Below are 12,626 nucleotides of genomic sequence, written 5' to 3'. Positions count from 1 at the left end.
TAATCGCTTAGATCAAGGTCGGGTTGCTCTAAATATTTCTGTACACCCAAGAAAAAATGATTAGTATTCAAGATAAAGTTTTTATTTTATCAGCCAGATATTCCCTCAGCTCAAAATAATTTCAATTGTATATTTACACTAATAATGCACTCTGATTCACTTAAAGTGCCTCTCCAGCAAATACATCGTGATGAAGTAACCATAATACACGGAAAATCAATTATAATAAATGGATTGTAAGGGCTTTCGAGGGTTCATTTTAGGCTTAATACTATACAAATAAATATTATTACAATTGTCAGCCACAAGGCTCCTCCATGATGATTTGTTAGATGCGTTCTCTGTGCAACTTCAAGGTCTCCGCACGCAAGCTCTGTATTAATTTTAAATCAGAATTTAGGTTTTAAATTATCTTAAAATCAGGCTTACCCGAAAGGCTTCCTGAATTTTGTCTGTAATGAGTTTCCGTGCCGTGGGCTCTGGTACACGCCGCTTTTTCAGGTCCGTCACAAATTCATTGAGGTCCAAGGGCTGCCCCACATTCACGGTGATCTTCTTGCCCCGCTGTATCACGTAGGGCTCCACATTGGGCAGCAGATCATCCATGCCCTCGTGCCACATCGGCAAAATGATGGGGATCTTGGGCGACTCGTAGATGATCCTGCCCACGCCCCATTTGAGACGGATTTCCTCCTTCTCCATGTTCACCTTGCCTTCGGGAAAGACATGGATCCAGTGACCCAAAGCAGCCTTCTCGATGCACAGGTTAATTGCCTCCTGGTAGACACCATTGCCACGAACAACAGGAATGCACTTTCCTGCGAATGGAAAGGTGAAATTTTAGTTTCAAAATTAAAGCATGTTTCAAAGGAAAGCTCTTTAAATGTTGATATAAAATAAAAATGAAATAATTATGTTTGCACTACTTAAACCTTTTAGCATTCTTCAAATAAGATATATTCTCTTTAATTTAAAATAAAATTATTAAAAAAAGGATTAACACAAATAAAAATTTTAAGAGTTTCGAGATAACTCAATGATAACAAGAATCAAAAACTGTGCTACTGGTAAATGACAAAAATACAATTTAATAGTTTTAAAAGAAAAATACTTGTTATTTTAGGCTGTATTAATCAGTACTAAAGATAATACTTTACCGCATAATTACAAGTATCTCTACACTTTATCCTTCTAACGTAAATCCTGAAATCCTGGAATCCCTAACCTCAAAAAACTTACCAAACATGAAGAAGAGCGAGTGCCGCCTGTTGGTGAAGCAGATGTCGTGGGCGGCCATTGACCAGCGGATTCGGAAGGTGTTGCACACGAGACCAATCGGAAGGCAGCCCCACAGCCCGGGATCATCGAAGCAGGAGTAGTGATTGGACACGGTGACCAGGGGAACGCCCTGCGGCCGCTTCAATATCAGGTTCACCAGTCGGTCCTTGTTGTAGACGCGGGTTTTGTTGAGAAACACTGCAACGAATATCGAGAGAGGCGAAAGATCAGCATTTGCATAATTACAATTAACAACACGGCACACGCCTGACCTCGGCCAGCGAGATCGCCAGCATCCGCACATCGTTTATCAATCGAGAGACCCGCGATCGAGAGATTCGCATTCGCATTCGCAATCGCATTCACGGTCAAGGGCACAAGCTCTGCGAGCGCTGCTCTCTTGGCCAAAAATAAACGTGCCGCTGGGCCAGTTGTTGGGTAAGGTCGGCACTGCCGTCCGGTAGATACTCACACAGCACAATCTTGCTGAAGATTCCGACGGCGGAGATGACGCACTGACTGGCCACGTACCAGAAGCACGTGGGGTTCCTTAGCCGTTGGAATATCCAGTCAAGTTTGTAGGGCACCTCAACGCCGTTGGACACGTCCAAGTGGGAGGGATCGGCGCTCCGGTCGGACATCTTTGGCGGTGTAGGCGTTGCCGTTGGAGGAGGGGACAGGTCGCTTGGCGGGCTGCTCCGTCCGGTCTGCGTGGCAATATCCTTCCGTTCCTGCTGGGCGGCCGAAAACCGCTCATCGGGCACTGGCCGGGCCTCCGGGGCTGGGTTGTACTGCTGTGGGTGCCAAGATAAGAACGGAAATCGAATTACTCTACGGTCACTGGGAGTGCACAACAAATCCGACTGCTAACCATGGATAGTCTTTAATCTTATCGCTTCCTTTTGTAACTGTGTCTGAACCAATGCCTTTTCGAGTATCATTTTGATTTCTATTGGAATGCGTAAATCCTTTGTCAGATTTGGGATACATTAACCCCCACCCAGCAAAGGCCGCCTTTGTGCCACAGGTTAGCAGCATGCGCAGTTGAAATCTGCGACGGAAAACGCATTTTCGCGCGAATTATGCACTATGCAGGAAAAACTCACGTCGTCGTCGGAGATTCAAGGCGACCTTCACTCGCTGCGAGACTATTTACATTAGACACCTGAGAATCTTGCGCCTCCGGACGGCGGGAACTTTCGAGCGTAACTGATTTTCGTCTTGACAAAAATCGGGCAGTGCAACAAGCGCAAAAAGCACGCATGAAACGAGGGCGGTTGCCCGTTAAACAAAGAGAGACAAAGAGTAAAGGCGCGAGTGAAGCAACAGTCAAGTGGTAGACAGCAGCAGATTGTGAAACTATCTTTATCAGTTAGCAAAAGTGCTTAGCCAAACGCTTCCGTGAATAATGATCACGTTGCCCCGACTTGACAAGATAAGCATTTAAATTTTGGCGCCAATCGTGGTGAGTTTTGGTTTGAGTTTCGGGACAAGATGGTGAGTTGGTGAAAGAGGGAAAATGGTTGTAAAGTTTTTATCAGTTGCTTAACTCGTATTAATTTTCAAGATAAAATTGATGGAAGGTTTTTATCGATTGCCAAGGAGAACTTCGGCTAGTACATGCTAACAAATTATTAAATAATAAGCTCACCGCAAGAAAATTTCTTTAAATTAAAAATTATATGCTTTTAACAGATAAGTAATTTTACTTAATAACCCAACACCTTTAAACAATAGTCAATTTTATTTAATTTATTTAAAGGCTACCAATATGATAATAGATAACTAACAGTATAAAATCGTTTGAATTTTTCCGCCTAAAATGGTGAGAATGGTACACCGTGGTGAGCTTGGAACAAGGTAAAACAAAGGGAAAGCGATGGCCTGATTTTGTTTATATTTATGAGGTGTATCTAGGCCTGATATTTCATGGTTAATTGCTATAATTATGCTCACCCGGGCCAGTGCTTGGATCGGCGGTCTATATCCTCCGCTGATCGGCCAATCAAGACCAATCCGCAATGCGGATGCGGCGCCCACGTGCGCGGGGCGCCTTAAGCTGGAACACACGACCATCAACATTTCTATGAGGTTTTCACTTTACAATTATGATATGTGGGCAGTAGGCAGGCCTTTATGAGCTTTACATAACCGTCTTTTGTAGGCCGAATATTGTACACTTTGCAATTTTGGACGCGCACTGCTTGCTTCTTCCGCCGACCGCCACTTCTTCACCTCAGCAGCAAACTCATGGGCGTACGGGCTGGGGACGCCGGATTCGATTGGCGCATGTCTGAAGGGGGTCGTAATTCCGAGAAGGTGGCGAAAGTACTCAAGGTCAAATAAAACCGAAGAAATTAGAAATTTAAAGAAAAACAAAGCCGAATCAGCTGTTTGGCATAGCCATTCGCCTCGAACTAAAACTTTGGCATTTCGCAGCACTGCTTGGCTTGGGCGCTTCTCAACACTTGGCTTTTGGATATTTTGGTATGGTTCTGTGGTTTTGTAATCCACTCTTAATTATTAATTAAAAGCTGGCGTTTGCCGAATTTTCAGTGTAAATATGTCTCGTAGTGCCCGCCCCCTCACCTCAGCACGTGTGCTGCACAAAATCAAAGAGCTGAGCACGCCGCAAGCCAGCACGGAATATGTGATCAACCGGAACCCCAGGAATCTGGAAAGACTACGGATTGCCTACAAGCCGGGTGGCTATCATCTCGAAAAACCAGGAAGATCTTACTGGCACACTCTAGAAATTAACACCAGTGGTCGTTATGTCAGCGCCGATGTAAAGCATTTCGAAAACGGAACCATTTTGAGTGCTAGCACCTCTGAATGGGCCATCAAACAGCAGCTATACAAAACCAACGATACTGCAGCATTTGTAAACCTCGGAAGAGTTCTCGCTCATCGATGTCAACAGTCTGGGATTACCGAAATGACTTGCAATGTGGAAGCTGTGCCTGGCAGCAAGTTGCAAAAGTTGCTTCAAACTCTTAAGGATAACGGAGTGTCCTTCGAGGAGCCCGCTCGCCTGGCCAATACACAGCCCTGGGATGCCCTTCGACATGAAAAGCCCTGGGAAGTGTCGGAACAATCCTTAGAACCCGCAGCACCAGTAAAAGCAGTTAAATAACGCAGAGAAAATCTGTTTAGTTTTTGTTTCGTTTAGAATAAACGTCGATTATTATTGCTAATTACAACGAATCATAGTGATTTATTCGTATTTGCCCTTGATGTCCTTCCAGAGTTTCTGCAAGCGAAGGAAAATTCAATATTTAGCCAGGAATCTACTGTTACATAAGAGCTTATTACTTACGCCTTTGTTGATTCCCTCGAAGATCGCAACCGATGTGACATCGATGGCGCGCTCGAAGAAGAACGCCGACGCGATGATGGCCACGGCATAGGTGGAGGTGCGCTTGAACAGGGCGTTGTAGATGACCTTCATTTTGGCTAGATTTTAGTTTTAAATTCTGCTATCTTCTCCGACAAACTTTTTTCCACACGCCAAATTCACAGCTGATTTCTAAGGTTGACAAGTAGTGTTTGTAAACGTCAAAATCTGAAAATAGGGTGACCAATAACGAAGATATTTCGGCAGAGACCCGGTAGAATGGTCCAATGTGCCAAAAATCTGACAGTTCGATAGTATTGAAGAAGCATCGGCCTTAGTTCCACCCCTAATGTCGACGGAGCAAAAACAAGCGATTCGTGAAGATGCCAAATTATCTAGGAATTTAGCGTAATTGGACAATCTGTTCGTGGACCATGGACATAGCCACCATCGAACTGAGCGTGGAGGCGCTAATTGGATCCTTGCTGGCCCTGGGTGTCCTGTTTGCCTTCTGCCGCAGCTTGCTGGCCGAGGACTTTGTGAGCACCTTCAAAACACGTCACAGCTGGAAATCAATAAAAGTTATCGAGCAGGTGTGTGATATCACTTGTTGAGAGTGTCCAATAGTAAATTGTTTGTTTTTCATAACAGGCCTGCTTCTGCAATGTGTGCGAAATCCTTCTAACTCCCTCCGCCGGACTTTTTTGCGACTGCTGCGGTCTGTGCACCCATGCCACGCCTCTTTGCCAGCGAAGGGCGGACAGGGAGTACCGCTGCAAGGACAAATGGTTGCGCAACGAGTCCTCCGTTCGGCACCTGTGGGTCCACGGCAATCTGCCCATGGGAGTGCATTGTGCCGACTGCAACGAGGAAGTGGATCACCATGTCAGCACCGATCCAGGATTGTATGGATGGCGGTGTGCCTGGTGCCAGCGGTGCTACCACAACGACTGCTACAACCGAGTCGATTCCAAAGCCTCCTGCGACTTTGGCGAGTTTAAGGACATGATCTTCCCGCCCTACAGCTTTGTGGCCGCCCGAACTCGGGATTCGATGCGCCTGCACCTGGCCAGCATCACGCCGCCGGACATCGAGAACTGGGAGCCGCTGATTGTGATTGCTAACACCAAATCGGGCAGCAGTACGGGCGCCAATGTGTTGTCTCTGCTGCGTGGCTACCTGCACCCGCTGCAGGTGATGGAACTGGGCTCGCGTGGCCCACAGGATGCCCTACAATGGGCTGCCAAGGCCAGTCCTCGCCCATGTCGTATACTGGTAGCCGGCGGCGATGGCACCATCGGTTGGGTGCTCAATACCATATACGCGTTGAACATAAAACCCCAGCCGGCGGTGGCCATCATGCCGCTGGGCACTGGCAACGATTTGTCGCGAATTCTGGGATGGGGAGCCGAGCCTCCCTCGGTTCTCGATCCTGTGGAAATTCTAAGGAGTATTCGTCGTGCGCGCTCCGTGAATCTTGACCGCTATGACCTGCAGATCGAGAAGCTGCACTACCGGCTGCCGATTCAAAGGCATCCCACAAAAACGATCCATGTGTACAACTATTTCAGTGTGGGTGTGGACGCACACATCGCCTACAACTTCCACAAGACCCGTGAATCTCGGTTCTATCTGCTCAGCAGTCGGATATTCAATAAGGTATAAAGGTACTAAGTAATACCTTTTACTTTATCTAATCTTGCCTGAATCTCTGCAGCTTCTGTACTTCACGTTTGGAACGCAACAGGTGATGCAACCCGGTTGCGAACACATTGAGGAGAAGCTCATCCTGTACCTGGACAACAAACCAGTTCAATTGCCTGAACTACAGGCCCTGGTGTTCCTAAATATAGACTCCTGGGGAGCTGGCTGCAAGCTGTGCGAGCTAAGCAACTCCAATGGCGAGGTGCGCATCGTAAACTCCATTTCCGATGGCATAATGGAGGTGTTTGGCATTGTTTCGTCCTTCCACATTGCTCAGCTTCAGTGTAATATTAGCAAACCCGTGCGAATCGGCCAAGCCAAGCAAATAAGGGTGAGATATAGGTTTTTCAATTAAGACCCTTTTAACTTTTCAACTTTTGTAGCTGCAAGTCAAGGAGACGGTGCCCATGCAAGCAGATGGCGAGCCCTGGATGCAGTGTCCTGCGGATATACGTCTGTCTTCACGCAGCCAGGCCCGCGTTCTCAAACTGGCTGCATCCTAATTAGTTAAACCAATAGCGAACCCTTATGTGCCAGTCCCATAATCTCAAAGTACTTAACCCGGAACTTCAGTCTATACTTAATCGAATTTGGTAATTTATGGCATTTCAAGACGTCCGTAGGAGGAAACCCAATACTAGTCGAAAAATACATTAATTCGTATCTGAAAGAATTCCTTTTTTATTTAGATGCAATAATCATTTGAAATATAATTAAATGTTCGACTGGTGTAACATGCTGCCCGCGCGGGGCATGCACAACATTTGGGTCAAATAGTACAATTTATCGAAAGGCGGGTAAACAACAAAATCAGGAGTGCAGCATCGGCTGGCGGGCCCGCTCTAGAGCATTGTCAGATCCATGATGGCGTTGACTATGTCGTTGTTGTTCCTCTTCAGCGCCGTAATGGCCTTTGCCCTCGTCGTGTTGGCCTGTGTTATGACCAGCTCGATGTCCTTTTCATCGACGCCGGTGTCATCGACCTCCTCCTCGTCTTCCTCGGCAATCGGGGCCACAGATGTGGTGGCACCGACGCTGTCGGCAGCACCAGCGGCCTCTGGAGCCTTGAACTTCTCGGCGGCGGCCACCTGGGCCTGCTGCGACAGATCCTCGATCTTTGCCTCGCCGAAAACGATGTAGGTATCGCTGTGAGGGTTCTTGTACACATCGGGGTTGTTGATCACGAACAGGATGTTCTTCGACTTGCGGATGGTCACGCGGTTGACGCCCTGGATCTGCTTGAGTCCCAGCTTCAGCATGATCTTCCTGGCCTTCTTCTCGCCGCGCGACTGCTTGGCCTTGGAGACCAAGTCGATGGGCAAGCCGGTGGCGCCGCCTCCCAGCTGTGTGGTGGCCGCTCCAGCCTCCTCCAGACCGGGCATGCCGCCATCGGAGTCGCTGTCACTGCCGTCGTCCTCGACGCGCACATCCTCGGGTTTCGCCTCAGCGGAGGTGGAGGGCGCAGCCTCGTTCTTGATTTCGGTCAGTTCAGGCATCTTTGTCTGTTGGAGAAGAGATGGGCAAAAGTCGGTTAGGTAATTGCTTATCAAACGCGGTTAATTAAGCTAGGGGCGGAACATCTGGCGCCGGTTCAGAAGGGCGGCGAGATGTCTCAGGTGGGGTCGTCTTTCATTGATTTTTCTAGTTCATTCTACCCCTTTTATCACCCCACGAAGTTGACAATAAACCGTTTCCCTTCCAAGCCTTAATCTTAGGATTGGTATTTTACGTAAGTCAAGTCAGGAATTATGGTATATTTTGCAATAAATTGATTTAAGTAAAAAAAACGCGGAGTACACACACTCACCGGAAACGAAGAAAAGAAATATGGCGAAAAGAAGTGTGACCGCGCACAAAAATCAAATTTATCTCGGCTTTTGATAGTTTGACAGTATGAGCGTAGCCGACTTTTTAAGAAAACGATATTTGTTCATAAATATTCTGGCAACGCTGGTTAGCTTAAACCGTTACGCTTAAGCTTTATTTTTAAATATGTAATATGTAAAGATAGCAATATTAAAAAATAATATTAATTATTTTAAATCGTTCATCATTTTAACGAAAGAGTATTTTTACTCTTCAAAATTAATTACTAAGGATCAAGTTTATTAAATTGATCTAGATTCTAGAAAATGCATACGGACAATTTTCGCTTATCATTGCAAATTATCAATCGCAATCTTGTATTGTGTAATGTTATTTTTATAATTTTTTGAAAATTTGTCAAGCAAAATGTAGAGCTGATTAGTTGAGACTTCAGCTCATTCAACCAGGATTAAACTACTACTATATTACTATATATTTAGTTGTTCTGAATGAATTGTAAAGCTACGCAATAGGAAATCCAACTTTCCCCTCCCCAGACTGTCACTTAAAGATCTCGATCTTTAGATTGCTAGTGCATTTCACCAATGCTTCTCGAAGTGCTTCTTCACGCGCAGACTGGACGCCTGGAGGAGTTTCTGTAATTGAATTTGCCTGATAAGGCGAGTGCCCTTACACTCGATGCATGATTTCATTTATAAATTTGACTCGACTGACTTTGCTAGAGGAAGTGCACCGAGAAATTGAGTAAATACAATGACCTAGTTGGAATATCATGTTTCTTATAAATGTTTACCGTCTATCAGGTTTTCTGTTTCAAATACTCAGATGTTTGGATATGTAAATAATTGACAGAGCAGACAGACTACAAAAAATAACACACGGAAGCTATGATTCAAACTTGATTCAATCTTAATATTAAAGTAGTTTAAGTTTCTTTAGCCGATAAAATTATTTTAATACATTTATTATGCGGAGCTACAGGGTATAAATATTTAAAATACTTTTTTTGATACCATTTAATTTCTCTGTTAAAGCTTCCCAGCGCACGCATCCATCGGATACCAAAGTCCAGCCCTCACTTTGTGGTAGGTTGGATGGGCGATAAGATCAAAGGAAACACACGCCAGATGACTGATCGTATCGGCATTAGATAAGGCCAATTGAAGTGGCCACTCTTGCTGGTAATAAAAGCCCTGGTTGGGATCCGGCACCTCACAGTGAACGCTGTAACGTTCAGCACACTAAACCCGCAACAATGAAAGTAGCTATCCTCCTAATTGCCCTGCTGGCCATGGCGGCGGCCAAGTCTACTCCTGGACGCATGGCCGCGCGGTACGACAACTTCAGGATCTATCAGCTGACCATCGACACGGAGTTGCAGATGCAGGAGCTTAAGAAGATTCACGAAACCATTTCTGTAAGTAGATAGAGCCATTTTCTTTTAAGAAAGTGTACATTTGATGTGAATCCTGTTTGTAGGTGCACTTCCTAAACGATCTTGGAGCTCCCGGCCATAAGTACAATGTCATTGTGGGTCCTCTATTTCATAGAGCCCTGGAGAAGACCCTGAAATTCCTGGAAATCGTCTACGAAGTGATTGTAGAAGATCTGCAAAAGTAAGTATGCGCATCTTATTTCTTAATTATATATTACTTATACCTATCTTCCTCTTTAGATTAATTGATGAGTCCTCCGTTGGCGATGATTCTGAAATGGAATGGGAGTCCTATCACACCCTGGACACCATCTACGATTGGGTGGACAAGGAGTGCGCCGCCCACGATTACCTGGAGTGCAAAGTGATTGGCAAGTCGTTCGAGGGTCGCGATATCAAGAGCATCAAGTTGTCGAAGCGGTCGGGCAACAAGGCCATCTTCCTGGAGGGTAACATCCACGCCATGGAGTGGATCTCGTCGGCCACTGTTACTTTCCTGCTCAACCAGCTGATCAACTCCGAGGACCCCGAGATGCAGCGCCTGAGCGAGGAGTACGATTGGATTGTGGTGCCCATGGTGAACCCCGATGGCTTCGTTTACACCCACGAAGTGGAGCGCTTGTGGCGCAAGAACCGTCGTCCCAATGGATTCCACAACGTGACTGGCGACTGCTACGGCATTGATATGAACAGGAACTTCGATTTCCACTGGGGAGGTGCTGGTTGGAACATCGACGAGCCCTGCGATCACTGGTTCGGTGGTGTGGAGCCCAACACAGAGATTGAGATTGTGTCGCTGCAGAACTTTGTGAGCTCTTTCGAGGATGGTTACATCCGATCGTACATGGCCTACCACGCCTATGGACAATACGTCCTGCTGCCCTATGGACACTCCAACACCGAGTTCCCGCCGAACTACGATCAGATGAAGCGCATTGCAGCTGCCTTCTCGGAAGCCGCTGCCGATGTCTATGGTTCCGCGTTCACCTACGGAGCTAGTGGCCTGCTGAACTGTGAGTTTTCTTGGATTACAATAACCCCTAAGTATTCCCTACTAATGTTTGTGCATTTTCTTTACAGATCCGGTATCTGGAGCTGCCAAGGATTGGGCTTATGGCGTGAAGAAGATCCCCTTCACCTGCACCGTGGAGCTGCGCGACAAGGGCACCTTTGGATTCTTCCTGCCCTCCAACCAAATCACCGAGGTCGGTCTCGAGATCACCGCTGGTCTGAAGGCTTTGGTTAACAAGGCAGCCGAGGAGGGACTTTTCGACTAAACATTCGTTCTTTACTTAATTAAGAACAGGTGCTGTGAATAATAAATATATAAAAATATATTTATTCATTTGAACATTCAAAAGTGGCTTAGAATATGATTGCTGAAAAAATGTAGTTTCTGAAGTTACACGCTTCTTGGGGATGGCGCCAGCTGTGAATTTTCTGATGTAAATTTCATGTAAAATGAATGCGTATGTATATTACTTCTTACAGTTGAAATTAAAAAGTAAAGTAACAGTGTTAAATTTCTAAATTTAAATTTTATTTTTTAGCCACTACGACCTCAAGAAGAAACAATAAAAATAAACACTAAATTTATAAAATGTTAAAATTTCAATACAAATTAATATAAATGATATTTTGCGATTACTAAATTTTATTTAAGTAAACTAAGTTAAATTTATATTTGGTATAAAACAACAACCAGTCAAGGGGAAGCTATAACTCAATGCATTTTCCTACGCCAGCCATTTTCACAAGCTCTCCTTGTGGGTAATTGAATTATAGGGCCAGAGATTGTTTTGGCAAAGCACAAGCAGTTATTGAATAGTTCTCCAATAACTTCCCATTTAGCCAAAAAGCCGCACTTATAAGTGGGAAGGAAAGTGGGGGTCCTGGCCAAAATTACTGCATCTGGTTAAAGGCAAATTATGCCACGTGGCTGCAGTATCAATAAATATTTATGCCGCCGTCTACTGCGGCTGTTGCTTTTGTGGGAGTCCGGTAATTTTCACTGCGGATGCCTGTAGCTGCTAATGGAGGGCGGAGTCGGAGGCGGAGGGTGTGGCGACGGAATCCGGTTACCGGGAGGATGGGCAAACTTTGCGGCACGCAGCAAAACTTTGGCCAAATGCACCGGAATCTCGTCGGGCTAGGCGGCCAAAGCCGTGGCCAAAGCCATCAACACCAAGCGGGTTAACATAAAATTCCCACTACAAAGTGGTTATTTTGTTTGAAGTAATCCGCAAGAAGTCGTTAAAAGTGTCGTTGCCAGTGCTTCCAGATTGATGATGGTTTCACGTGTCCGCCACAGAGAGCGGCAACCAGTCAGGATGCCAGGATGCCAGGCTGCCAGGATGCATCCTTATCCTTGCATCTTTGCGCGTCCTTTCAACTCCACGGATTGCGGCACTCGAAGATGCATTTGAGGGGAAACTGATGCAATGTCTGCAGCTGACGAAACGTCTCTCAATGGCTTTCCCCCAGCAATGCTTTGACATGGAAATGCTAAAAAGTTCCCGGGGAGACGATGATGATGGCTTCCGGAAAAAGCCTTTGACACCTGATATGAAAAGGAGCCCGTAATCAAATATGCCTGGCAAATAAAATGCCAAAGCTGCCGGAGGAATTCGTTTGCTGTACCTTAGCCATTTTCAATTAACTTTGTCTGCGGGGGAGACTCGCCTCTGCTTTTCCCTTTTTCCATCGCCGGGATAGAGCGACCTTTATTGCTTCGCACACTCTGCGTCACGTGGCAAGTGGCAAGGGGCAAAGGTTATAGGGATCATAAAACGACCCGCTCATTATGCAAATGTTTTGTTATACGAGGTGCCCCTGGCAAATACCATAAATCGGTAGTGTTATGCTTATGTGATCCAATTCGAATAATATCTTTCTCGATAATTACGAAGCTCGGCATTCCACTCAACCCTCCGCGAATTAGTATTGATGTTCGAAACTTTGCGTGCTTAACTTATATCACAATCATAATTAGAATTGTCGGTTCGAGGCGCGAACTCAACGACAAAGCAAACCATTGTGATCCGA

General features: G+C 45.7%; 6 protein-coding genes across 9 annotated transcripts; 3 read left to right on the top strand and 3 right to left on the bottom strand.

Moving 5' to 3' along the window:
- Positions 1-66: 66 nt before the first annotated feature.
- On the bottom strand, positions 67-3,368 carry LOC108096628 (tafazzin). Of its 3 annotated transcripts, none has more exons than XM_017198374.2 (5): positions 3,235-3,368; positions 1,751-2,072; positions 1,240-1,476; positions 430-818; positions 67-373 (listed from the first exon to the last, which is right to left on the bottom strand). In XM_017198374.2, exons 1-5 carry the CDS (start codon positions 3,358-3,360, stop codon positions 329-331), a joined length of 1,119 nt encoding a protein of 372 aa, XP_017053863.1. In that variant the 5' UTR covers positions 3,361-3,368; the 3' UTR covers positions 67-328. The 3 variants fall into 3 exon arrangements, with proteins under 3 accessions (XP_017053863.1, XP_017053866.1, XP_017053865.1); XM_017198377.2 differs by lacking the exon at positions 3,235-3,368 and adding an exon at positions 2,385-2,518; XM_017198376.2 differs by lacking the exon at positions 3,235-3,368 and adding an exon at positions 2,150-2,280.
- A 301-nt stretch (positions 3,369-3,669) lies between these two features.
- On the top strand, positions 3,670-4,475 carry LOC108096631 (39S ribosomal protein L18, mitochondrial). 2 transcript variants are annotated; one of them, XM_017198380.1, is made up of 2 exons: positions 3,670-3,765; positions 3,835-4,475. In XM_017198380.1, the coding sequence occupies exon 2, from the start codon at positions 3,842-3,844 to the stop codon at positions 4,412-4,414; it is 573 nt and encodes a 190-aa protein (XP_017053869.1). In that variant the 5' UTR covers positions 3,670-3,765; positions 3,835-3,841; the 3' UTR covers positions 4,415-4,475. The 2 variants fall into 2 exon arrangements, with proteins under 2 accessions (XP_017053869.1, XP_017053870.1); XM_017198381.1 differs by having other exon boundaries at positions 3,757-3,765; positions 3,813-4,475.
- On the bottom strand, positions 4,412-4,821 carry LOC108096632 (cytochrome b-c1 complex subunit 9). The gene is made up of 2 exons (XM_017198382.1): positions 4,598-4,821; positions 4,412-4,531 (listed from the first exon to the last, which is right to left on the bottom strand). Exons 1-2 carry the CDS (start codon positions 4,727-4,729, stop codon positions 4,496-4,498), a joined length of 168 nt encoding a protein of 55 aa, XP_017053871.1. The 5' UTR covers positions 4,730-4,821; the 3' UTR covers positions 4,412-4,495.
- A 119-nt stretch (positions 4,822-4,940) lies between these two features.
- Positions 4,941-6,989, top strand: LOC108096627 (diacylglycerol kinase epsilon). Its single transcript, XM_017198373.2, has 4 exons — positions 4,941-5,208; positions 5,267-6,274; positions 6,333-6,650; positions 6,703-6,989. Exons 1-4 carry the CDS (start codon positions 5,050-5,052, stop codon positions 6,820-6,822), a joined length of 1,605 nt encoding a protein of 534 aa, XP_017053862.1. The 5' UTR covers positions 4,941-5,049; the 3' UTR covers positions 6,823-6,989.
- Positions 6,977-8,207, bottom strand: LOC108096630 (nascent polypeptide-associated complex subunit alpha). Its single transcript, XM_017198379.1, has 2 exons — positions 8,127-8,207; positions 6,977-7,821 (listed from the first exon to the last, which is right to left on the bottom strand). Exon 2 carries the CDS (start codon positions 7,813-7,815, stop codon positions 7,162-7,164), a length of 654 nt encoding a protein of 217 aa, XP_017053868.1. The 5' UTR covers positions 7,816-7,821; positions 8,127-8,207; the 3' UTR covers positions 6,977-7,161.
- Positions 8,208-9,358: 1,151 nt separating this feature from the next.
- LOC108096958 (zinc carboxypeptidase) lies at positions 9,359-10,941 on the top strand. The gene is made up of 4 exons (XM_017198926.2): positions 9,359-9,563; positions 9,626-9,762; positions 9,822-10,594; positions 10,662-10,941. Exons 1-4 carry the CDS (start codon positions 9,402-9,404, stop codon positions 10,856-10,858), a joined length of 1,269 nt encoding a protein of 422 aa, XP_017054415.1. The 5' UTR covers positions 9,359-9,401; the 3' UTR covers positions 10,859-10,941.
- Positions 10,942-12,626: the final 1,685 nt, after the last annotated feature.

This window comes from Drosophila ficusphila, unplaced genomic scaffold (genome assembly GCF_018152265.1).
Source record: "Drosophila ficusphila isolate 14025-0441.05 unplaced genomic scaffold, ASM1815226v1 contig_414, whole genome shotgun sequence".
Taxonomy (NCBI): domain Eukaryota; kingdom Metazoa; phylum Arthropoda; class Insecta; order Diptera; family Drosophilidae; genus Drosophila; species Drosophila ficusphila.
Note: the sequence above shows the minus strand (reverse complement) of the source record. Positions and strands in the feature narration are given on the sequence as shown.